Below are 25,361 nucleotides of genomic sequence, written 5' to 3'. Positions count from 1 at the left end.
TTTGCTAAGGCCTAAACCTGGGTTTTTATTCACTGTCCCCTTTCTCTACTCTTCTGCTGTGCTGCTGACCACCACATGAGGAAGTCACAACCATGACGCCTGGATCCACTATAATAGTTTCTAATCTTATATCAACTGGACCCCTGAGGTAGCAAAGGACACTTTCTCCTAATTGACTTGTATAACCTTCACAGTAGCTGTTCCAAATCTCTTCTCTCCTCAGGTCTTCCATACAAATCCTTCTTCCTCCCTCTCATCAGAAGATCAGAAGACTCACTTTGATGAGAAATTTCTCCTTTGTTCAAAGCTCTTCATATCCTAGCCCCCTCCTACCTTTCCAGTCTTACATGCTGCTCCTCAATGTGTACCTTACAATCTGGTGATGCTAGATGTTCCACCAATAAGACACTACATCTCTAACCTCTAGGCACTTTCTCTGGCCATCCCCCATACCTGGAATGTTCTCCCACCTCCACTCTGTTGGTTTTTTTTTTTTTTTTGCAGGGAAATGAGATTTAAGTGACTTGCCCAGGGTCACACAGCTAGTAAGTATCAAGTGTCTGAGGCCAGATTTGAACCCAGGTACTCCTGAATCCAGGGCCGGTGCTTTACCACTGTGCCATGTAGCTGCCCCCCCCCCTTTTTTTTCACCCTCTTCTACTCTGACTACTGATATCCCTGACTTCCTTTAAGTCCAACTAATACCCCATCTTCTACTGGATCCTTTCCTAATTCCAGTGCCTCTCCTTTGTTCTTTCCTATTTATCCTGTATAAAGCTTGTTTGTATGCATTTGTTTACATGTTGTCTCCCTCATTAGATTGTAAGCTCCTTAGGGGCAGCTAGGTGGTGCAGTGGATAGAGCACTGGCCCTGGATGCAGGAGGATCTGAGTTCAAATCCAGCCCCATACACTTGACACTTACTAGCTGTGTGACCTTGGGCAAGTCACTTAACCCTCATTGTGCAAACCCCCCCCCCCCCAAATCATAAGAGTAAGCTCCTTGAGGGCAGAGACTATCTTTTTTTTTTTTTAATTTTTTTAAATTAAAATTTTTTTTTTTTTTTAGTGAGGCAGTCGGGGTTAAGTGACTTGCCCAGGGTCACACAGCTAGTAAGTGTTAAGTGTCTGAGGCCAGATTTGAACTCAGATCCTCCTGAATCCAGGGCCGGTGCTCTATCCACTGCGCCACCTAGCTGCCCCCAGAGACTATCTTTTGCTTCTTTTTATAACACTAGAGTTTGGTACATAATAGGTGTTTCATAAATGTAAATGTTCATTGATTGATTGATTGAAGATTTCTCTGTATGTCATCTCTTTATCCTCGGGGAGTTAGTTTTTAGAAATGGAGATAATGGGGGGTAGGTTATCAAATATCTCATGGAATTAGAGTCATATTCACTTTTTTGGTGGCTAACTTCCTTCTTATTTGCTCTTGCTTCTTCTTTTCAACCCTTATTTTTTCATTTGCTAAGAATTAAGCAAAATTTTTTTAGTTTCATTTATTTGTACCTAACAGATACTTAACACCCAGGCAACCGCAATACCTCTAAAGCATACCACTGGAAAACCAGGGAATCTGTTAGCGAGGGCTGAGCTGGGCACTTTGACTTAGGGAGCCAGGAGAGAAAATTGACTGTTACACTTGTCCAGAGTTCTATTGCCTCTTCATTTCACTGGTCAGGCAGTCAGTCTAAAAGCAATTCCTAGGGTCCAAGTACTATATTCCTTAGATTATTTTATGCATGTTGTTTTGGTCATTGTCCAGCGGTCAATTGTCATTGTCTCCCCCTTGGAGATCGAGCTATGGCTAAACAAATTGTGATGGAATACACACACACACACACACACACACACACACACACATGATGGAATACTATTGTGCTATAAGAAATTATGAGAAGGATGCTCTCAGAAAAACCTAGAAAGACTTATACAAATTGATACAAAGTGAAATGAGCAGAACCAAGAGAACATTGTACACAGAAACAAAAATGTTGTTTAAGGATCAATTGTGAATGACTTAGCTATTCTTAGCAATACAATGGTCCAAGAAAATTCCAATGGATTTATGCTAAAAAATGTTATCCACATTCAGAGAAAGAACCGATGAGGACTGAATGCAGATCAAAATACATTTTAAAAAATTATCTTCATTTTTCCTGTTGATTTGTCTGTTTTTTTCTTTCACAATATGACTAATATGGAAATAGAGGGTGGGCCAAAAGTCAGAAAGGGTCTGATTGAAAAATATTTTTTATTTTTGCCATTTATGAGATTTCATTTACATATAATGTGAATTCACTTCCTACATATACTGTATATGATGCTATGATATTACAAATTAAAAACAAAAAATAAAAGAGTTATTAAATATTCATGATTTTTGGCCCACTCTATATGTTTTGTATGACTGCACGTATATAAGCTATATAAGATTGTTTGCCTTCTCAATGAATGGGGAAGAGAGGGAAGGAGGAAGAGAATTTGGAACTCAACATTTTAAAAAGCAAATGTTAAAAACTGTCTTTACATGTAACTAGGGAAAAAATCTTCCATTAGAAGCCACTGCATCCAACAGGGAGTAGGGATGGGCATTTAAGGTATGAAGTCAGTGGAGCATAATAGCTAGCTTTGCTAGGAGATATACCACATGTAGGGGCATAGTATGATGACACCTCAAGAAAAAAAAAAAGATTATCAGGGACCTGTAATGCTGGAGGTGCTAGTTGCTTTAGTCATGTGTGTTAACTACCTATATTATTCTCTACTAGTGTATGAGTCCACTCTTCCCATTGATATTGTATACATTTTTTTTTAAACTTTTTTTTTTTTTTTGGTGAGGCAATTGGGGTTAAGTGACTTGCCCAGGGTCACACAGCTAGTGTTAAATGTCTGAGGCCGTATTCGAACTCAGGTATTCCTGAATCCAGGGCCGGTGCTCTATCCACTGCGCCATATATTGTATACATTTTTTGGACAGTATGCCCCAGGCTTATAAGGGAATGTTTTATAGCTACTTTTCCTATAATTTGATCTCAGCAAATGAATTTGCTTTAAGTTAATTTAGTCCATAGACTGACCACTAAAGTGACTTGTCCCTCCTATGGCACCATATTCAGTTTTTTTTTCAGGCCATGTTATTTTTGGATTTGAGTATTTTTCTTTTGCCTTTTAGAATATTGTATTCCAGTGCTTTCCCTTCTTTTTAGTGTTGTAGTGAAGTCTTATGTGAATCTGACAGATTCTTTTGTACTTGAACTCTTCCTTTCTGGTTGCTTGCAGTTTTTTTTCCTTTCAACTGGAAGCTTTGAATTTTGACTATGACATTCCTGGGTATTATTAATTTGGTGATTCCAGAGGTGACTGGTAGATTTGTCCTATTTTCACATTACCTTCTGGTTCTTAGAGATCTGGGAAGATTTCTATTATGACTTCTGGGAATTTGGAAGCAAATTTTTTTGTTTTGTTATAATTTTTGGACATACTGATGATTATTCAATTCTCTCTCCTTGACCTGCTTTCCAGACCATTTGCTTTTTATAGTAGATAATCCATATGGTCTTCTAATTTTTCAGTCTGCTGACTTTGTTCTAATATATATATATATATATATATATATATATATATATTGGGTGGGGTCAGGGCAATGAGGATTAAGTGACTTGCTCAGGGTTACACATCTAGTAAGTGTCAAGTATGTGAGGCTGGATTTGAACTCAGGTCCTCCTGAATCCTGGGTTGGTGCTTTATCCACTGTGCCACCTAGCTGCCCCCATTCTAGTATTTCTTGTCTCATTCAGTCATTGCTTTTTCCATTCCATTTTTCAATGAGTTCACTATTTGGGTAATGTTTCTACTTTCTCTGCTAAGCTATTTGTTCTACATTCCCCCCACCCCCCCTTCCCTCCCACATCAGGAGACTTAATAATTCCATAAAAATTCCTTGATTTATTCCTTCCACTCTTTTTTTTCCCCCTGCAGAGCAATGAGGGTTAAGTGACTTGCTCAGGGTCACACAGCTAGTAAGTGTCAAGTGTCTGAGGCCAGATTTGAACTAAGGTACTCCTGACTCCAGGGCCGGTGCTTTATCCACTGTGCCACCTAGCCACCCCTCATTCACTTTTGAAGTCCTTATGGTCAAACCATTCTTTTTCTGAAACTGTACTTGCACTTATTATGTACTTAATTACTTCTTCTGTGTTTCCCTTAAAAAAATCCACAGCATTTTTTTTTTGGATTGTATTCAAAGTTTTCTTCTATTTAACTATCTCTCCAACCTCAGTTCCTAGATCAGGACTTCGAGACACCTCCACCCCCTCCCACACTCTTGGATAGGAATGACCAATGCTTGCCTTGATCTGTCCTCTCTTCAATCTGCATACTGCTGCCCCTATCCTGCCATCATTCTAGATGGGGTCACTGTAATCAATCCTGCCCTTTGCCAGCATCGGCCTCCTGAATATGTCTCATTCTTCTTGAGCAATCACCACCCAGGAATTGACTCTGTCCCAGGGTATGGCCCTGACAGGTCTTGATTGGATATCAGATGTTGCCTTGGTTTCATGATTCCTGGAGGGCTCCATGGCCCAGGCTGTGTAGGCGCTGCATTGTCTTCTTCTCTGGTTAATTACCCCCTGGGAGGCTGGTCCTTTCCTCTGCTGTGGCTCTGACGTGAGTCCTGAGCCTTATGTGCTCTGCCTGGCCTTATTCTATAGGGAGGGGGAAAGTAGGAGGTGACATGAGAGTAAATTTAAAGGAAGCCAGGTTCCTATGCAGCATAGGTAAGAGGAAATGTAGCTCTCATGTGGAGGCCACTTGGACAAAGGTATGGAGGGAGGATATGAGATGTTGCTTACAAGCAACAGTTTGAAGGCCATCTTGACTAGAGACTAGAGAGTAGAGTAGAGAGAATAGAGAATAAGTTAAGGGAATATTATGAAAAGCCACTGGAATGGGAGACAGATCATGGAGGTTTTTTTTTTTGTTTGTTTGTTTTGTTTGTTTGTTTTTTTTTGGTGAGGCAATTGGGGTTAAGTGACCTGCCCAGGGTCACACAGCTAGTAAGTGTCTGAGGCTGGATTTGAACTCAGGTGCTCCTGAATCCAGGGCCGGTGCTTATCCACTGCTCCATCTAGCTGCCCCCTCATGGAGGTTTTTAATGCCAGACCAAATAGGTTATATGTCATCCTAGAAGCCATGGGGAATTATTGGAAATTTTTTATTGGGATTGGGAGAAATAGAGCATACATTTCTGTAAACTTTTCACAGACTGCTCCTTAAATATTCATCTTCTGACTTCATAAAGCATTCTGAATTTGCCCAAGTAATACTTCTGGACTAATGGACCAGGTTGCTTTTTCCATAAATATTTTACTTCCAATTTCTGTTATTCTCTCTTGTCTTTATTCAAATATTTTCTGTGATCCTCATTGTATTTCTTTGATAAATAGTTTCTTCTCTTATTCAGGTGGTTTGTAATATTTTTGTTCTTATTTTTGCTAAAAAATCCGGATACTCTAAACCTTGGAGCTATTTGGCAATTATTAAGCCAATAAGAACTACCTGGTTTATAGCCTACTTTGTGGAGATAAAAATTTAGGAAATATATTAGATAGTCACCATAAGCTAGGTAGAGGTTGCTTTTTGAGGGGAGAGGAGATCTGGCACTAAATCAGGAAAAGTCTTTAAAAGAAAAGGACTTATGGAATGATTCCACATCATTCCAAAGAACTCAGGGTCTAGAGCTGCACATCTCCTATTGGGAGGACTCAGAGAGGAAAGCACAATTGGCTTCCTAAAGTGTGATTGCTTTCTTTCTTTCTTTTCTTTCTTTCTTTTTTTTTTTTTTAAAGTCTTGAGCTGAAGGCAGAGGGGAAGGCAACATCGAGACTAAACTGACCTGGACTACTGCAGCATAAGGATATCAATAGGCCCGCATTCTCAGAAGGGTGAGTTGCCACTCCTTGCTTCAGAGAGTGAGTTGCTGTGACCAGATGTGTTCCTTATGTGCCTCTCTGTGTCCTCAATGCTTGTGCCTTCTTTCTGTTGATTATCTCCAATTTATCCTGTCTCTATCTTATTTGTACATAGTTGTTTGCATGTTGTCTCCCCCATTAGTCTATGAGCTCTTTGAGGGCAGGGACTGTCTTTTGCCTTTCTTTGTATTTCCAGTGCATGGCACATAGGAGGTACTTAATAAATACTAGATGTCTGATTATGTGTGCCCACTCTCTCTGCTAACCCTTTATCTATGTAAAGGAGAGTGTTCCAGGTTTACTGGGGAAATGTTTTCTTACTATGTCATTTCATTAAATGTCTTTGCTTTGAGCTAATAGTCTTCTTTTATTAAATACTGTTAAAGATAAAAACGTGGGTGGGGGCTTGTGATGAGACATTTTGATTGTATTGTAGAGTGTACAAAGGGGAGTAATACATTGTTGTTGTTTGTCCATCATTCTTGGAAAGAGGACCGTGACATCTGGAGGTGGTGTTATGACTTGCAGTGAATTGGATTTAAGTGAGGGAGGGTTGTGCAAGGTCACCAAACTTACTTTCTCCTGTTGAGCCATCTGGGTTCTGTGGCAAAATCTACATCAGGACAATTGAAGAGGGCCCCAGATATTTAAGGCAATTGGGGTTAAGTGATTTGCCCAAGGTCACACATCTAGTAAGGTGAGATTTGAATTCTTGTACATAAGCCCATGGTTTATCTACTTTGTTGGTTTTTTCCATAATACCAGCTCCTAGTTTATGTATATATACACACACATTTATACACACATGTATACATACATGTATATACACACATGTATACACACATATATATATATATATAAATAAAATACACTCACACATATATGTGTGTGTATTTAAAAATAAAGAAGAAAACCAAATTACCAGTATCAAAAATGAAAGGGGTGAATTCACCACCAATGAAAAGGAAATTAAAGTAATTATTAGGAGCTATTTTGCCCAATTATATGCTAATAAATCTGACAATATAAGCATGAATATTTACAAAATGCATGAATATTTACAAAAATATAAATCCCCGAGATTATCAGAAGAGGAAATAGAATACTTAAAATACTTCTATTTTAGAAAAAGAAATTGAATGAACCATCAGTGAACTCCCTATAAAAAAATCTCCAGGGCCAGATGGATTCACAAATGAATCCTACCATTTAAAGAATAATTAATTCTAATAGTACATAAACTATTTGGAAAGATAGGCAAAGAAGGAGTCCTTCCAAATTCCTTTTAGAAGACAAATATGGTTCTTATACCTAAACCAGGAAGAGTGAAAATAGAGAACGAGATTTCTTCTCCTTGGAAACTCAAGTAATTTCAGTTTTTTACTCCTCTCCCTTTATTTTCCTTATTGCTCACTTCTGACTCCCTCCCCTCTCATTGTGATTTCCTTGGATGGTGGATCTCGAAATGTTTCAGTCTCCTCCCATACCGGGATATTTATGGTTCCCCAGCCTAGGTCTCTGCCCTTCTGACTTTTGGGTGGTCAGAACTGGCCCCAGCGGGATGCTGTGCTCTTTCTCTCAGGCTTAGGGGAATGCTGCACAGCTCTCCACATGCAGGGTATCCTTTCGTGCTGACTTCTCCCATTTCTTCTGTTCCTTAGTTTTCTGGCCCAATTCCACAGTTCAGAATCTGCTTTTCTTGGCATCAGCAGAAACTACTTTCTCTTGCACTGGAGTTGGTGCCTCTGAGCCCTGAGGAAACTTCCACAGCCTGGAGCAGGGGTCTCCACAGCACTAGAAAGAGGGAGGGGAGACTGGGGTTTAGGGGTGAGTTTTGATGTGACCTTGTGTTGTGTTCTTGAGTTTGCTAGGGCCCTCTTGCTCCTAGAAGTGTATGAGGTGGGGGAAGGGTGGTGAGCTCAGAGTCAGTGAGCGTCACTTTCTGGGGTTTAGTTGCTTTTTAAAAAAATCTTCTTTTGGATTCTGGGTGTCTTATACCATGGAAACAGCTTAAATTGCTTTACCTTTGGTGTATTTTCTGCTTTTAAAAGTTTGAGTTTGGGGCAGCTAGGTAGCACAGTGGATAGAGCACTGGCCCTGGATTCAGGAGGACCTGAGTTCAAATGCAGCCTCAGACACTTAACACTTACTAGCTGTGTGACCCTGGGCAAGTCACTTAACCTCAATTGCCTCACCAAGAAAAAAAAGTTTGAGTTTGTAGAAGTCAGAGAAAACATCTAGTTCACCATCTTGCTGCTCATGTAACCTGGAAGGCCACCTATGTCCTGGTTGTGAAAGTATTTAAATGTCAAACAGAAGGATTTATACATAGGTCCAAGAGGCCATAGGGAGCCACTGAATGATATTGTGTAGAGGAGTGACATGGTCAGATACACATTTTAGGAAATCACTTTGGTGACTGAATGGAGGAATAGGGAGAAACCCTCAAGATCCTCCAGCAGGCTATGGAAGTGATCCAGGATGAGGTGATGAGGGTCTGAACCAGAGTAGGGGCAGTGTCAGAGGAGAGAAGGGGGTGTATTCAAGAGATGCCGCAAAGATAATTATGACAGGACTTTACAGTGACTGGATATGGAGGGTGAGAGTAGGGGAGTTCAGGCTGACCTTTTGGTTGTGGATCTACCTTGGTGACTGAAAGGATCATGGAGCCTTTGACATTGGAAACATTGGAACAGAGATGGGTTTGAGGAAGAAAATATCAGTTACTCTTTTTTGGATTTGTTGAATTTAAAATGCTGATGGGATGTCAGGTTCAAAATGTCCAGTAGGCAGTTGACACTATAGGATTGGTGCTTAGAGAGGCTACAGCAGGGCTTATATCCAAAACGATCTACACAGAGATAATAATTAAGTCTGTGAAAACAAATGAGGTTATCAGCGGGAGCGAGAGAGAGAGAGAGAGAGAGAGAGAGAGAGAGAGAGAGAGAGAGAGAGAGAGAGAGAGAGAGAGAGAGAGAAAGAGAGAGAGAGAGGGAAAGAGACACCTGTTGGAGGCATTATCTGGATGATGAACCAGCCAAGGAGTTATCAGGTAGATGGGAGGAGAACCAAAAGAGAGTATCCTGGAGGAGGAGAGGATAGTCAGCAGAGAATACCCTCATCCTTCTAGACCTGCATGCTATTAAGTTATTGGTCATTCACCACAGACCCATAAATCTCTAGTTCTCACTTAATTTTTGTCTGATTTTTTTATATTCTCTGAACTTTCCTGTTCTCTGCTCCTATGATCTTCAAATTGTCAATCTTGCTTAAATTCTCTAAGTGTATTGTTTACCCATTTGATAATACTTCTCAAGGGATTTTCTTCTTCTTCTTCTTCTTCTTCTTCTTCTTCTTCTTCTTCTTCTTCTCCTCCTCCTCTTTCTCCTCCTCTTTCTTCTTCTCCTCCTCCTCCTCCTCTTCTTCTTCTCCTCCTCTTCCTCTCCTCTTTCTTCTTTTTCTCTTTTTCCTTCTTCCTACATTTTAATGCGACCACTGGTTCACTTGTATCCCTTAAATACATTGGCCTTCTGCTTTGCTTCTTTTTTATTTTACTTGGTTTCCATTTTCTCATGGGGGTATAGTCACTTCTAGCTTTGTCATTTCTATTTTTTTTTTAAGTGAGGCAATGGGGGTTAAGTGACTTGCCCAGGGTCACACAGCTAGTAAATGTTAAGTGTTTGAGGCCGGATTTGAACTCAGGTCCTCCTGGCTCTATCCACTGTGCCACCTGGCTGCCCCTGTCATTTCTATTTTTGGCTGTATGGTTTGTTGGTTTCTTTTTTTGATGGATTATGTAAGAAGCTGACTTCCTTTAATCTACTCCTGCTAACATCCAGGGCCATTCCCTGTCTAGCTCTCTATCCCCAGAATAGGTTGAACTTAACCTAATTACTGAGCAAATGGATTATGTTAGGATCTGGGAGAGGGGAGAGACACTGGAGTTCTATAGGGTCCTTGCAGAAGGCCTTTATGTCTCAAGGGAACCCTTCAATCTAGGATTTTTCCATGATATCAGGCTGTCTGGGTTTAGGAATTGTCAAGTTCATCCATCTTCACTTTATAGAGTTGTGAGCTAAGGTTCAAAGAAGAAAGAGTCAGAGCATGAGATCCCTTTTCTCAAGTGATTAGGAGGGATAGGTATCCTTTAAGAAGAGGCATGTTACAGGACTGCTCAGGTAGCTCCAATTAGCTCAGAGTTCACCTGGGCAAAGGGGTTAGGAAAAGAAAAGAGAGACAAGCACTGGAGTCGTATGGTTATGTTGGGCTTTAGAGTTTGGCAGATGTGAGAGAAATAATTGGAAGGTATGATGTGAGGGAGGTAGGGAGATATTGCCTAAGAAATGATAAGCAACAGGTCAAAGGAAGGATCATCAGCCTTTCTCCCAAGGGCAATGGAAAAGGAGGTTAAGGTACACAGTATGGAACCTGAGGGAGGTAGGTGCCAAGTGTAGTTCTGTGTTTTCCAATCCCTAGAAAATGGCTCATTATAAGGTTGAGTGGGTCCTCTGAGTTCACACTTACTTGGAATGGCCATCTAAGGAATTGTATTAGAAGGGGGGGTGGGAAGAGAGAAGCAGAGACAGAGAGAAATGCACAAACACACACCCTGAAAGACAGAGATTGACCCTTGTAGGCAGATTCTGTTTTCCTCTCCCCACCCTCCCTTTTTCTCTTCTGGCCCAGATCTTTCTGTGATCAGAGGAGGTTGTGAAGACAGCAAGCATGACTGAACCACAGGTACTGTCTGAGTCTCTGTTCTGCTTGGTACCTTCCAGGTAACTTCATATGTGAGATTGGAATGGTCACCTTGGGGCAGAGGTGTGGGGATGGAAATGAAGTGGCTGGAGATGTGAAGTAGAGCCTTAAATGCTAGGAAGAGCTGTCAGGGGTGGGGCCTGTAAGAAGGAGGGGTTCAGGGCTCTATCCTTATGGACATTGGTGGGAGTGTGGGGCCTGGGGGGGGAGGTGTTCCTACTAATGGGTCTGTATAAAAGGCCCCTACTAGCCTCTGTCTTTTGCAGGAAGTTGCCTATGGTGCCAAGAGTCACCCTAGGAGGCATGATGGAAGGTGAGAGGCAGATATGCTACCCAACTAGATGTGAGGGTGGTTTGGTGAAAAGCAGAGAAGGTTTAGGGGTAGGTGGGTCCATGGGTGGCAGACTGGGAACCAGTGCTAGAAACTGAGAACCTGAGGGGTTGTAGCTCAATGGTGGGAAGAACTTCCAGAGCAGAGCTCAACACTGACCAGTCAACTCAAGGTCAAGGTTGAGCCTAAGCGGCTGTCTATAACAAGTCTCTTACTATTCCGGGCAGTTCTGACATCAGCGTCCATTTTGGAATCTCAGATGAAGAGAAGGCAGCAGTGAAAAATCGGGGGGAGAAGGTCTTGACAGCCCTGAGGAAATTGGGCCTCAATGTTAAAAAGGTATGAGGCCATGGAAGCCATGATCTAGGCAGAACCCAGGCATCTGGAGGCTCTGCAGAAGTTTCCCTGAAGTATATACTCTGGATTTGCCTGACTATTGGACCCATTTCAAGCCTTTTCCTCCCAGCCTTTATTGATCTCTGACCCATTGTCTTTTCTGGGTGTGGATCCTGGTATCTTCCCTCCTGGTACCTTTAGGGGTCCTCCTCTTTCCCAGGAATAAATCATTAATTAACCTTTTACCCTCCTTCTTTCAATGGGAATTCCTTCCTTTCTCCTCTTTTTCCAGAGTGTGAATCCTCACCCTCTTCCTATCTCCTGCAGTGTAACTTCCTCTATACCTTACCCAAATGTGAAGCCTACCTGTCATTCCTTTCCCCTGATGTCACATTTCCTTCTCTCACCTCCCTTCCCAGGTAGGAGCCCTGGGAAGCTACTTTCAGCTCTCTCTCCATTGTGCCTAGGGCCCTGTGCTTTCTGTCCTGGTGTCTGGTGGGGGCCTGAGGGCTGACATAGCCTGCCAAGGTGTACTTAGTGAGCTGAGTCATGTGGGGCTCCTGGATATGGTCACCTACCTTGCAGGAGTCTCTGGCTCCACCTGGTAAGAACCTCTCAGTGTGGGTGCTGTCTCTGGGGAGGGGATCTGCAGCTCCATTGAGAGGAAGGGGACCTGAGTTCACACCCAGGCTCTCTAATCCACAAAATCCCATTCCACAAATGCCCTGCTGTCTCCTGCCCAAATTTGCTTCATGCATAATGTTGAGCCTAGCACTTGGCTGATAGTGGAGGGGTTTCTGTGAGGACACAATGAATGAGAAAGAACTTGGTGAAACTATGAAGTTTGGGGGGAGCAGTGGGCTTCGTAGATGACAAAGCAGAGCTAGACTTTAAAGCACTTTGGAAACTAACCAGCTGTGTAAATAATGCATTTGGCTAATAGTCAATGGGTTTTGAGAAGGAAGGGCCATCCAGGCCTTTGTAACTACTAAGCACTTGGAAACCACCAGAGAAGGGAGGAAGGAAGCAAGCATACTTGAGCATGTATTGCGTGCCAGGCACTGTGCTGAGCAGTTTTACCAATGCCATCTTGTCGTATCCTTATAACAACCCTGAGAGGTGGGTACTATTATTATTCCCATTTTATGGTTGAGGAAGCTGGGGCAGGCAGAGGTGAGGTCACTTGTCCAGGGTCCCATGGCCAGTAAGTATCTGAGGTTGTATTTCTTTTTTAAAAAATTATTATTATTATTAGTGAGGGAATTGGGGTTAAGTGACTTGCCCAGGGTCACACAGCTAGTAAGTGTGAAGTGTCTGAGGTTGGATTTGAACTCAGGTACTACTGACTCCAGGGCTGGTGTTCTATCCACTGCACCACCTAGCTGCCCCCTGAGGTTGTATTTCAACTTGGGTCTTTTTGACTCCAGGGCTGGTACTCTCTGCACTATGGTGCCCCCTAGGGGATTTGTAACTGTTCAGACCTTTCACCAGATAGGTAGACAGATGTTTCTCTCCTTCTTAGGTGCATGTCCTCCCTGTACAGTCAGAGGGATGGGTTTCAGGACCTGGTGAAGGCAGAAAATGAGCTCCGGAGGCGGCTGCAGGAGGACTCCTGGAAGTTCTCTGTTGCCCTGGATGGGCTCTGTGTGGCTGCAGAGAGGGATGACTATTCCCTCACTGACTTCTGGTCCTATTCTGTTGTCTACTATCTTACGAAGGAAGTAAGCTCTCTATTGGGACCCAGGGCAGCTGGGAGCAGGGAGAGAGTTCATCTCAGGTGAAGGTGTTCCCATTCTATCTCCCTGTTTTGGTGACTCTCCAGCCCAGGCCTCCTGCCTGCTGGTCAGTCAAGTAGCATTTATTAAGCACGTACTATGTGCCAGATACTGTGCTAAGTTCTGGGGCACTATTGGATGAGGTCATGTTAACTTATTGGTGGTGCGGCAGGGAGGGGCCCTTCCAACCTGACCTTAGTCAAAAGAGCCCTAGATTTAGAGCCAGGAGACTTGGGTTCAAATCCTGTTTCTCCTGCTGATTCTCGGTGTGACCTTGGGCAAACACTTTGTCCTCTCTGGATCTCAGTTTCTTCACTTGAAAAATGACAAGGTTGGAGTAGCAATAAGGGTCCAAGTTCCTTTACAGCTGCAAACTCTGAATTGGTGACCTCTTAGCACCTCCTAGCTCCATGGGAGACACAACTCCCTGAATCATTTTTCAGTTCTCTGTTTTGTAATCTCTTCCTTGTAACTCTATCAGCTTCTAGATGCCCATCTGTCCCATGTGAGAGATCATTCTGAGAAGGGGACTGTGCCGTATCCGATATTCACCACCATTGATCATTACCTCAAGTCTGGTGCAAGGAAGAATACTCAGAGTGAGCATGGGCCTGGCATCTCCCCTGGAGGAGACTTTGGGTGGGGTGGCAAGATATCTGTCCAGAAGGCCTATTTTTTTCCCCATAAGAGTATTTTATTATTTTCCATTCATGTGTAGAGATAGTTTTCAACATTTGTTTTTATAAAATTTCTAGTTTCAAATTTTTCTCCCTCCCTCCCTTCCCTTCCTCCTCCCCAAGACAGCAAGTAATCTGATATGGGTTATATATATACAATCACATTAAAAATATTTCTGCATTAGTCATGCTGTGAAAGAAAAATCAGAGCAAAAAGGAAAAACCTCAAAAAAGAAAAACAACAACAACAAGAACAATAGAAATAGTATGGTTCAATCTGCATCTAGATTCCCCAGTTCTTTTTTTTTTCTGGATTTGGAGAACATTTTCCATCATGAGTCCTTTAGAACTATCTTGGACCATTGTATTGCTGAGAAGAATCAAATCTATCACAGTTGATTAACACATAATGTTGTTGACACTGTGTACAATGTTCTCCTGGTTCTGCTCATCTCACTCAGCATCAGTTCATGTAAGTCCTTCCAGGTTTCTCTGAAATCTGCCTGCACATCATTTCTTACAGCACAATAGTATTCCATTACATTAATATACAACAACTTGTTTACCCATTCCCCAATTGATGGGCAACCCAAGGAATTTCCAATTCCTTGCCACCACAAAAAGAGCAGCTATAAATATTTTTGTACATGTGGGTCCTTTTCCATTTTTTATGATCTCTTTGGGAAAAAGACCTAATAGTAGTATTGCTGGGTCAAAGGGTATGTACAGCTTTATAGCCCTTTGGCCATAATTCTAAATTGCTCTCCAGAATGGTTGGATCAGTTCACAGCTCCACCAACAATGCATTAGTGTTCCAATTTTTCCACAGCTTCTCCAACATTTATTATTTTCCCTTTTTGTCATATTAGCCAATCTGATAGGTGTCAGGTGGTACCTCAGAGTTGTTTTAATCTGCATCTCTCTAATCAATAGTGATTTAGAGCACTTTTTCATATGGCAATAGATAGCTTTGATTTCTTCATCAGAAAACTGCCTGTTCATATCCTTTGACCATTTCTCAATTGGCAAATGACTTGGTTTCTTATAAATTTGATTTAGTTCCTGATATATTTTAGAAATGAGGCCTTTATCAGAAATACTGGCTATAAAAATTGTCTCCCTTCTAATTTTGGATGCATCGCTTCTGTTTGTACAAAACCTTTTTAACTTAATGTAATCAAAACCATCCATTTTGCATTTCATAATATTCTCTATCTCTTGTTTGGTCATAAACTGTTCTCTAGAAGGCCTATTTTGGGCAGTGACATCAGGCAGTGTGTGGCCAGGCTCATAACCCTAGGAAGGTCTCCATAGCTTATGGAGCTGAGCTCCTTTTTTTTAGTGAGGCAATTGGGGTTAAGTGACTTGCCCACAGTCACACAGCTAGTAAGTGTTAAGTGTCTGAGACTGGATTTGAACTCAGGTACTCCTGAATCCAGGGCTGGTGCTCTATCTACTGAGCCACCTAGCTGCCCCCCAAGCTCCTTTTGAAGAAAAATTTGCCATATCGTCACAGAATTTCAGGGATGGAGATGATCTGAGTGATCATTGAGTCCAACACATACCAGAGTACCAACCTCCACTTAATTTTCCCTGACCAGTGGATCTATCCCTGATTGACTTTACTACTTTGCCCCCTTCCTCCTTTGTCAGTCTTCTCCTACTTAATTCCTCTCCACATATTCTGCAACCAAGCAAAACCAGCCCGTTTGTTGTACCTTGAATAGAATGTTCTCTTTCTTCATTGCTGCTAGCTATTCTTTGTGTTTGGATCATGCTCACTTTTCATTTCCATGTCGTAGCTTCTCCAGTTTGCTTCATTCAGCTCAAATCCCATATTTTAAAGACCTTTCTCAGTACCCCTTCCCCCAAGAAAGACAGTACCTTTCCCTCTGAGATAGTCATCTTCCATCTACTCTGTATATATCTAGTTATTCTCATGTTCTTTCTACCGTTGGGGAAGCCATTAGGAGGACCTTGCAGTAGTCTGTGTGAGAGGTGACGAGAGTCTGAATAAGGGTGGTGCCTGTGTGAATGGAGAGAAGGGGACCCCTATTAGTGATTTTGTGAAAGTATAAATGACAATAATTGATAACATATTGGATATATGGGATAAATGGGAATGAGGAATGGAGCATGGCAATTAAGGCTGAATGACTGGATGGATGATGAATTATTTGACAGTAATAGGAAAATGTGGAAGATGGGAGGAAGATGTAAATGGATTCTGTTTTAGACCTGTCAAGTTGTGAGATGCTTATGGAATGTCCAGTTTGAGATTTCTATAAGTCAGTTGGTTTTACAGGACTCAAGCTCAGGGGAGAGATTATTGCTGCATATAAAGATCTGGGAGTCAGCCATGTAGAGGTAACAATTGGACCCGTGGGAGCTGATAAAATTACCAAGAAGGATGGCATAGAGAAAAAAGAGAAGAGGGCTTAGGACAGAGCCTTGGAGAGCACCAATGATGGACATGCCCATATTACTGATGATTCAGGAAGGACTGGGGAGGAGTCCTACATGGGTAGGATGAGAACCAGGAAAAATCAATAAGACAAAAACTTGCAGAAGAGAGATTATCTGAGGTGATGATAATCAACAGTGTCAAAGGTTCCAATGAAGTCCTCTTTCTCATGACTCAGTATCCCCAACTTCTTCAACCAATCCTCATGTGACATGCAATCATCTATTCGCTGTCTTGGTTGCCCTTCTCTGGAGTATCTTGTGATTATCACTGTAATTTCTATACTGTGGACCTCAGAACTGAACAGTATCTTCTGATGGGGTGTGAACTAAGGCAAGATACAATGGGATTATCCATTTATTCCTGACATGTATACTCTTCAACACCACTCAAGGTGGTATCAGTTTGGGGGCCTGCTATAATCATGTGACTGATTCACTGAGCTTGCTGCCGTCTCAAACTCTCACACCTTTGTTAGACAAACTGCTGTCTGACACACCATGCCTCCTACTTATCTTGGACTTGAGAAGTTACCTTTTGGACCTCCAGCATAGGACTTGGGATTTCTATGGAATTTCATCTCCTTAGATTTATCCTAATACTTTAGTAGGTAGCCTGCGAAAAATATCTGGGATCTTGATTTGGTAATCTGTTATACTGACTGGTATAACAAATTTAATGAGCAGCTCATCTACGCCTTTATTAAAGTAACTGATAGAAATATCAAAATAGCACAGGGAGGGGCAGCTAGGTGGCGCAGTGGATAAAGCACCAGCCCTGGAGTCAGGAGTACCTGAGTTCAAATCCGGCCTCAGACACTTGACACTTACTAGCTGTGTGACCCTGGGCAAGTCACTTAACCCCAATTGCCTCACTAAAAAAAAAAAAAAATAGCACAGGGAGAAGTACAGAACCCTGGGGGATTTTCCCTGGTGATCTCATTTCAAGATAATATTGATTCATAAACTACCCTTTGAGACTGTCCATTCAAATAGTGGTGAATTATCATCTAGCACACACGTCTCCATCTTTTCCCCCAAGAATACTTTGTCAAGTGATTTGCTAAAGTCTAGGTCAAATTATTTAAAACATTCCCATGATCTGCTGGTTTAGTAGTAACACAGTTAAAGGAATAGTGCTTAGTTTATCATGACCTGTTCTGGGTAAAGTTATACTTCCTTGTCATCACTGCTTCCCTCTTTAGATTTGTTAGGTATTACTAACATTATCACCACCACCACCTCCACCACCACCACCACCACCCTCCTCTTCCAACCATCTCTTTATTAACCTATTCAACCAATTCCCCAGGAATCAAAGTTGAACTCATTGGTCTATACTGGTGTAACATTTACTCTTCTCTAATTCTGTGGTCCTTCACTCATTCTCTGCAGTCTTTAAGATATCACTGAAGGGACCCTAGACATCCCATCCAGCAATTCTTTCAGTAAGTATCAAAGGATTTGGTTCATCTGGTCCAGGGGACCTGAATTCATTAAGTTCAGCAGGGTGTTCACTTACTACCTTGTTACCTATGTTAAGTATCAATACTCTGTTATACATTTTCATTTTGTCTTTTCTAGTGTGAAAATCTTTTTCTTTGGCAGAGAAAACAGAAGGAAAATAAATGAGCATCTCTTTTTCCTCTCTTTTGTCAATTATCATTGTGTCATACCACCCCTGCCCCCAGCCAGTAGCCCTACCATTTCTTTGATTTTCCTCTTTCTCCAACATAGTTACCAACTTCCTTTTTTCATCTTTAGGCTCCCATGCCAATCTCTGTTCATTCTGAGCCGTGTCATCCTGACACAATTCTTTTTTTGGGGGGTGGGGTGGGGAAATGAGGGTTAAGTGACTTGCCTAGGGTCACACAGCTAGTGTTTGAACCCAGATTTGAACTCAGGTCCTCCTGAATCCAGGGCTGGTGCTTTATCCACTGTGCCACCTAGCTGCCTCCACAATTCTTACAAGACTGTTCCATGACCTTGTATTCATTCTCTGTTGCATGTCTCTACTTTTATCTGCTGTACATATCTTTTACAAAAGTTGGTGAGTTCCTTATGCATCCATGTTTTCAGATGGTTTGTATTTTTCTTCCTCATCAAAATTACTTCCTTTTATCTTCAGAATTTCATCCCAGAGAATTTCCCATGCTTCTTGGGCTGACTTTGACTGCAGCCTTTAAGTCTATGGGTCCTACCCATCTATATTGTAAAGGTTTGGGGATTTGTGAGGTATAATAAGCACACACACTTCTTCTAGAGTTACAAGAACTTTATTAATTATAGGATAGCAAGTTAGACAAGGACTATAGGTTTTAGGATCACAGAAATAGAGAAACAAAGACACAATAATAATTCAAACCACAACTACAATAATAAAGACATAAATCACCAAATCAGGGAAGCATCAACATCTAGATTTCTAGCTCAGGAATCCTGGTTCACAACTTCCAGAGTCCTGATTGAGAAAGGTCCTGGGAAGAGTGTCCTCTCCACAGGTGAGATTTCAAAGACCACTTTCGCAGTGAAGCCTTATATGTAGTTTTTCTTTCTTTCTTTCTTTCCTTCTTTCTTTCCTTCTTTCTTTCTTTCTTTCTTTCTTTCTTTCTTTCTTTCTTTCTTTCTTTCTTTCTTTCTTCCTTCCTTTCTTTCTTTCTTTTTTTGGTGGGGCAATGAGGGTTAAGTGACTTGCCCAGTGCCACACATCTAGTAAGTGTTAAGTGTCTGAGGCCAGATTTGAACTCAGGTACGCCTGAATCCAGAGCTGGTGCTTTATCTACTGCGCCACCTAGCTGCCCTATGTATAGTTTTAAACAAAGAAAACATCCTGCTTTGACTGGAATACACTCATCTGTTTCTGGAACTTCTGCAAAAGTTCTGTTTTGTTCCAAGGAAGTGGTCCAGGCTTTTGAGGAAGAAAACAAACCTATAAATCATCCTGATTTATTCCAAAAACCAAAAGGGTCCCTGCAAGTTTATATTCTCATGAATAGGGAAGATCTTCCTGTTTTCGTAATTAACCTTTCCTATCTTTCCTTGGAATTCATGGAAATCTGCTTTCCACAAATCTGGTGTACATGTTGGGGTATGCCCAGATTTTCTCTCCTGTATCACAAACTCTAGGAGGGAATGGTCACTTTTCAGCAAAGATTACATCATTTCTATGTCAGAAACTATTTCCTTCCTGTTAGTGAGAATCATACCCAGCACAGAATTTGCCCGTGTTGGTTCCTCAACCTTTTGAAGGACAAAATGAGCACTTATGTAAGTCAAGAGGTTATGAGCTCTTCTGCTTTAGGGGGAAAGGAAATTCTACCAGCGATCTATACAAAGTCTCCCATCACCATAGTATTCTAGCTTTGTGCCAGGTTGGTGATCTGTTCCCTGAACTCCTCATCTATTTTCTCTTTCTGTCCAGGTGATTTGTAGTATACTTTGATGACAAAATTCTCTCTTTTTCTCTCTTCATTGATTTGCACCCAAATGCTCTCCATCATGCATTCCTTCCTCTGCTTTTCTTGGATTCCATCAAATGAAATATGTCCTTAGCATATAATGTTGTTACACCCAATTTAAATAATTTCTTCTTCTTCTTCTTCTTCTTCTTCTTCTTCTTCTTCTTCTTCTTCTTCTTCTTCTTCTTCTTCCTCTTGGTGAGGCAATTGGGGTTAAGTGACTTGCCCAGGGTCACACAGTTGGTAAGTGTCAAATATCTGAGGCTGGATTTGAATTCAGGTCCTCTTTACTCCAGGGCCAGTGCTCTATCCACTGTGCCACCTAGCTGCTCTCTTCTTCTTTGTCTTCATCTTTGTCTTTGTCTTCTTCCTCTTCGTCTTCGTCTTCATCTTCTCCTTTGTCTTCTCCTTCTCCTTCATCTTCTTTGTCTTCTCCTTCTCCTTCATCTTCTTTGTCTTCTCCTTCTCCTCCTTCTCCTTCTCTTTCTCCTCCTCCTCCTCTTTCTCCTCCTCCTCTTCCCTCTCCTCCTCCTTTTTCTCCTCCTTCTCTTTCTGCCTCTCTTCCTCCTTCCCTCTCATCAGGGTTCTCATCCTGCCCAGTCTTAGTGACACTGGTGAATTCAAATTTTCCTTCTTACATAGCAGTATGACCTGATTTATTTTTATATAAATGCCTCAAAATAAGTTACTACTGACTTTTTCTTGGATTTTTGCCTTCTCTGGACTTGTGGATGTTTCAATTGCTATTTTTCATTATAACTACTCTCTTTGGCATCCAGCTTGGAGAATCTGTCTTTGCACATATATGTAGGTATGTAGAGATAGATGGGTAGATAATCAGGTTTCTCCCTCCCACATCCTTTTCTGTTGAGAGCCTTTTTGGATTACATTTGCAAGGTACTAGAAAATACATTTTTTTGGGTGGGGCAATGAGGGTTAAGTGACTTGCTCAGGGTCACACAGCTAGTAAGCGTCAAGCGTCTGAGGCCAGATTTGAACTCAGGTCTTCTTGAATCCAGGGCTGGTGCTTTATCTACTGTGCCACCTAGCTGCCCCCTGGAAAATCCATTTTTAAGCTTTTATTAGGTATATTTTATCCCCAGCCAGTAGCTGCTCATTCCTATATTAAGTAATGGTCCAAATCCCAATTTCAAAATAAAAACAAACCCAAACCCAACCCATTGTAATCTTTGGCTGCACTTTTTAAGATTTTATCTGGCAATAGTATTTGTGCTTGGATCGCCAGAACTTGGTAGTGGTTGTCCATTTTGACAGATCTTGGTAGGTTCCCTGTTATGTATCAGACACATGCTCCAAGAAGACAACTGATCCCTCTGTTTTCATGAGGTCAACATCAGCTGATTGAGTATGCCTCACTGGGGAGATACCGAATACCTCTACTCTTTGATATTTTACCCTAATCATTCCCCTAATCTCACTTGATAGATATTGGGAATCTACCTTAACATTTCTCAGAGAATCTGCAGCTGCTTCCTCACCCAATGTACAGTTGGTTCCCTCCTCTGTTCAACTTTCCTTTTTAGGTTTCAAATGGACAATGGCACCCCTTCCCTTCCTCACCTTTGTCACATTCTTCCATTCTCCAACTTCCTTACACAGGTCAGCTTTCCCCTCTGCTTCTTCAAATCTTTCTTAAATTTTTAATTTTCACATTGAAGCCCCACTTGCACTTTTAAGAATTTTTCTTTTTTTTAAGAATAACTTCACTTCTCCTGATAATATGGAGCATGGAGATGAATTATTTGACACTTTTTGTTTTGCAGGGCAATGAGGGTTAAGTGACTTGCCCAGGGTCACACAGCTAGTAAAGTGTTGTGTCTGAAACTGAATTTGAACTCAGGTCCTCCTGAATCTAGGGCTGGTGCTCTATCCACTGCACCACCTAGCTGCCCCTTATTTGACACTTTTGAACCTCTGCATCATTTTTAGTTCTGGGTAGCATAGTTTAAGAGGGTCATTGACAAGATAACTCAGAGAAGGGCAACCAGGCTTGTGAACAGTCTCAAATTCATGACATATAAGCGTTAGTTAAAAGACTTGGGAATGTTTAATCTGAAGAAGAGAAGACTTGGGGGTATATGACCACTGTCTTCAGCTATATGGATGGCTGTTCTATGGAGGAGGGCTTAGATTTGTTCTGCTTCATCTCAGATGGAAATGGGGGGAATTTGCAATGAGGCTGATTTAGCTTTTATATCAGGACGATTCCCCCATCTTCTTAAAAGGAGCATTGCCTCCCTCCTGCCCTGGTGCCTCCTTTGGTGGCCTCCCTGTTAAAGTGGCATCTTCTTTGGTTGTGCCCATGCTGAGGTGGTATCTTCCTTCTCCTTAGAGGTATTCCAACAGACACTAGATGGCCACTTGCCAGGTATGCGAGTGAATTAGGGTTAGGGTAATTGGCCATTGGAGTATATGGCTACTGAGGTCCCTTCTAACTTTCACGGTTTGTCAAATTATCATTCTTCTTTCCTGGGAAGGGGAATAGTCTGCATTTTGAACATAGAAAACAGTTATTTTACTGTTGCAAAAATACAAAGATCACATACTCCTTGCAGGTCTTTACAAAACTTTCCTGTTCTCCATGCTCATTGAGATCCCCAGTCTCTTATTAAAACACTCCTTTTTGGTGTTTACAACTTGTCTCCTAAGTACCTTATTAATTAAGTGAATGTTGGGGAAATTCAATTGACCAATCTGGTTTTCTTCTACTGAGTTTGGTCCAGTCTCATTTCCTGATTATATCCAACTAGTTGGTGCCAGGGAGTCATTAGGAAGAGACTTGTATAGTGAACAGATCTCTAGGGGAAAAGTAGGTGATAGGGAACATGAAGTAGGAACTTGTCTTAGTGTGAAAGGAACTGGATATAAATCCCCATGTTGGTGTGAGTCTATCCTTGTAGAAACCCCAGACCATGGTGTGAATTTTTGAGTGCGAATCTCATTCTCTTGTGACTCCTACCCTGGTGTAAAATCTACTCATACAGTTTTGTTATCTTTCCAGATGCCTGGTTTGAATTCACTCCTGATTGGGTTGGCTACCCAACACTTGGCTCCTCAACACCTGGTGCTTATGTCTCTACCACTCATTGTGGGAGTAGGTTTGAGGGAGGGAAGCTCATCCAACAAAAAGCTGAAAGGGATTTCTCCTACCTGCGAGGTAAGGACTGAATCTATTCTCCAACAAGAGGCAGGGCAACAGGAGCAAAGGGGTTATCCCTCTTTCACATGTTACTCTCACATCCTTTGGCATTCAAGTAAAATACTGGTTCCCAGGGATTCCTCAACTATGGGGCTGGATGAGAGAATGGGAGCAGTTTGAAAAGCCTCTGCTGAACTGGGTGAGATTACTTCTTGATGTGTACCCCCAGTATGAAACCTTGTTAACTCTTTATGTAATTTGATACCCAGATGTGAAATACTCTTACTTCCATGTCTCTACTGGTGACTTGGGTGTCTCATTCTCTCTATCAATCTGAATGGGCAAATAGACAGAGCAGTGTTCTTTGATGCTTAGAGATACAAAATGCCAAATAAGAACCCAGCCTTTAATTCCTTTTTGTGATCTTTTTCTCCTCTTCTTCTCTGCAGCAGTATGTGGTAGTGCTCTGGCTGACAAAAACACTACTCTCAAAACCATCAAGGGTAGGTGTGAGAAAGAGGTTTTCATCAGGGTTCAGAGAAAGGGGGTGGGAATTGAATAAGGTGGAGTTTGGGGCCAGGATGGGCCTTTCACCTAATTCTTAGTGAAAGAATTTCCATTCTCCCTATAGATTTCTTGCAGAAATTTATCCATTTTTCAAGCACCCAGGAAAAAAGGCTCATTATGGAGCCTGAAGGTAAGAATCTGAACTTGGATGGTATTATGCTTCGGGGTAGCAAGGATCAGGTTTTTTGAGGCAACCAGGGTTAAGTAACTTGCCCAGAGTCACATAGTAAGTATCTCAGGCCATATTTGATCTTGGGTTCTTCTGACCCCAAGGCTGGTGCTCTATTCACTGTACCACCTAGCTGCTCCAAGGATCAGGTTAAGAAAGGTAATATTGGGTAATTATAAATAAATTATGATAAACATACTCATCTTGCTCAAAACTTTCATGAGCTGGATTATGTGGACTGGAACCAGTGGCTTTTGAATTATATCTGATGGCCATACCCTTATACTCAGCGGGAGTCATACTCCCTAGCTATGTTCATTGTTTCATCCCTTTGAGATTCAGCATGTCAACTTGTGAAATCATCTTAGGGAAACCCAGTTAACTCCCTTAGGTTTACAGGGGACCAGTGAGAAAAAGGGACCATTGAGGGTTTTTTTTTTTTTTTGGTGAGGCAACTGGGGTTAAGTGACTTGCCCAGGGTCACACAGCTAGTAAGTGTCAAGGTTCTGAGGCCAGATTTGAACTCAGGTCCTCCTGAATCTGGTGTTCTATCCACTGCATCACCTAGCTGCCCCTCCATTGAATCTTAGATATGAAGCATTTATAAATAATGAGGAAAACCAAAAAGTAACCATAACATTTATTCTGTAGCAGTCAAACACAGGAATAATGGAAAATTATAGTCTACCGATAAGCCTACCGACTAATGCACAGAGTGTCCCCAAGGGAAAGGAAAGAGAGTAGGGTGGACACACACTTACTGAAGTCAAATAATTCATGTTCTTGGGTCAATAAATGACTGGAATAGTCTTCAGAGTTTTTGATCTTTTTAGTATGTACTATCCATCACTTGGTTGGCAAAATAATTTTTCAGCTAGTTGATCTTCTGTTTAGCAAAGCCACTTCACTGCTACTCCTGGGCTACTGAAGCAGTATCAAGTTCTTTTAGCACATAGCTGCCAGTGGCATTGATAAAGTGTTGGACTCTTTCTTTAAGCAAAATATAATATTATGTTATTTTGGTGAAAAGTAGTTCCATTAAGTCTGGAATCAGCCAAGCTAATCAGGTCTGTTCTCTATGAGTTATGAGAAGTTCTCCCTTCTCAAGCTATAAAGAGCAGTAAAGAGTAACCCAGGCACCCCTGAAAGATTTCCTATCTCCCAAGTGGCACTAACTGACAATGAGCCAAACAACTTTTTTGATAGAGGAAGGACTCATGTTCTTTAACCACCTTCAAGTACCTACAGAGCTCTTCTGCAATCAAACAGCTACTGACTTCAGCTGCAAAACCTACCTGTCCAAACTTGCTCAGTTACTATCAACTTCTATATTTTGTGTTTTGTCAGTTGCTTCTCTCTATGCATTCTATTCTCAGCTCCTGACTCCTCCTGTGCTTAGCTTCTCACATTCTATTTTCTATATCTTCTGGTTTTCTCAATATAATTTATAATGCTTCAAATCAGGGCCTCTTCATAAATGGTAACACATTTTTATCTTATGATATGAAACAAAAAATTCTACCTTCCTGGCAAGAATAACCCCAATAGTCCTCATGTAGTCATTCTGTGCATTCTAAACAGGTATTTGATTTATAATTTCTATTTAAATCTTCAAATTATTTATATAGTCATGTGTAAATGAGTGGAGAGACCACAATGCATAGCCTTCCCTACCTCAATTGATCTGTCT

The 25,361-nt window shown here is 41.5% G+C and overlaps 1 protein-coding gene across 9 annotated transcripts in view; it reads left to right on the top strand.

Annotated features, from left to right (window-relative positions):
• LOC122746015 (cytosolic phospholipase A2 gamma-like) overlaps window positions 1-25,361 on the top strand; it is a 50,391-nt gene that overhangs the window by 10,485 nt on the left and 14,545 nt on the right. For 5 of the 9 annotated variants that reach the window (XM_043991490.1, XM_043991491.1, XM_043991489.1 and 2 more), the window contains 10 exons: window positions 5,855-5,950; window positions 10,664-10,717; window positions 11,002-11,048; window positions 11,294-11,405; window positions 11,870-12,006; window positions 12,925-13,123; window positions 13,659-13,776; window positions 22,798-22,953; window positions 23,385-23,438; window positions 23,567-23,632. In XM_043991490.1, the coding sequence (XP_043847425.1) occupies window positions 10,703-10,717; window positions 11,002-11,048; window positions 11,294-11,405; window positions 11,870-12,006; window positions 12,925-13,123; window positions 13,659-13,776; window positions 22,798-22,953; window positions 23,385-23,438; window positions 23,567-23,632 (904 nt within the window). In that variant the 5' untranslated portion in view covers window positions 5,855-5,950; window positions 10,664-10,702. Of the gene's footprint in view, window positions 1-5,854; window positions 5,951-7,638; window positions 7,805-10,663; window positions 10,718-11,001; window positions 11,049-11,293; window positions 11,406-11,869; window positions 12,007-12,924; window positions 13,124-13,658; window positions 13,777-22,797; window positions 22,954-23,384; window positions 23,439-23,566; window positions 23,633-25,361 lie in introns of all 9 variants that reach the window. The other 4 variants (XM_043991487.1, XM_043991493.1, XM_043991492.1 and 1 more) reach the window with 4 other exon arrangements.

Source organism: Dromiciops gliroides, chromosome 3 (genome assembly GCF_019393635.1).
Source record: "Dromiciops gliroides isolate mDroGli1 chromosome 3, mDroGli1.pri, whole genome shotgun sequence".
In the NCBI taxonomy this organism is placed as follows: Eukaryota; Metazoa; Chordata; class Mammalia; order Microbiotheria; family Microbiotheriidae; genus Dromiciops; species Dromiciops gliroides.
Note: the sequence above shows the minus strand (reverse complement) of the source record. Positions and strands in the feature narration are given on the sequence as shown.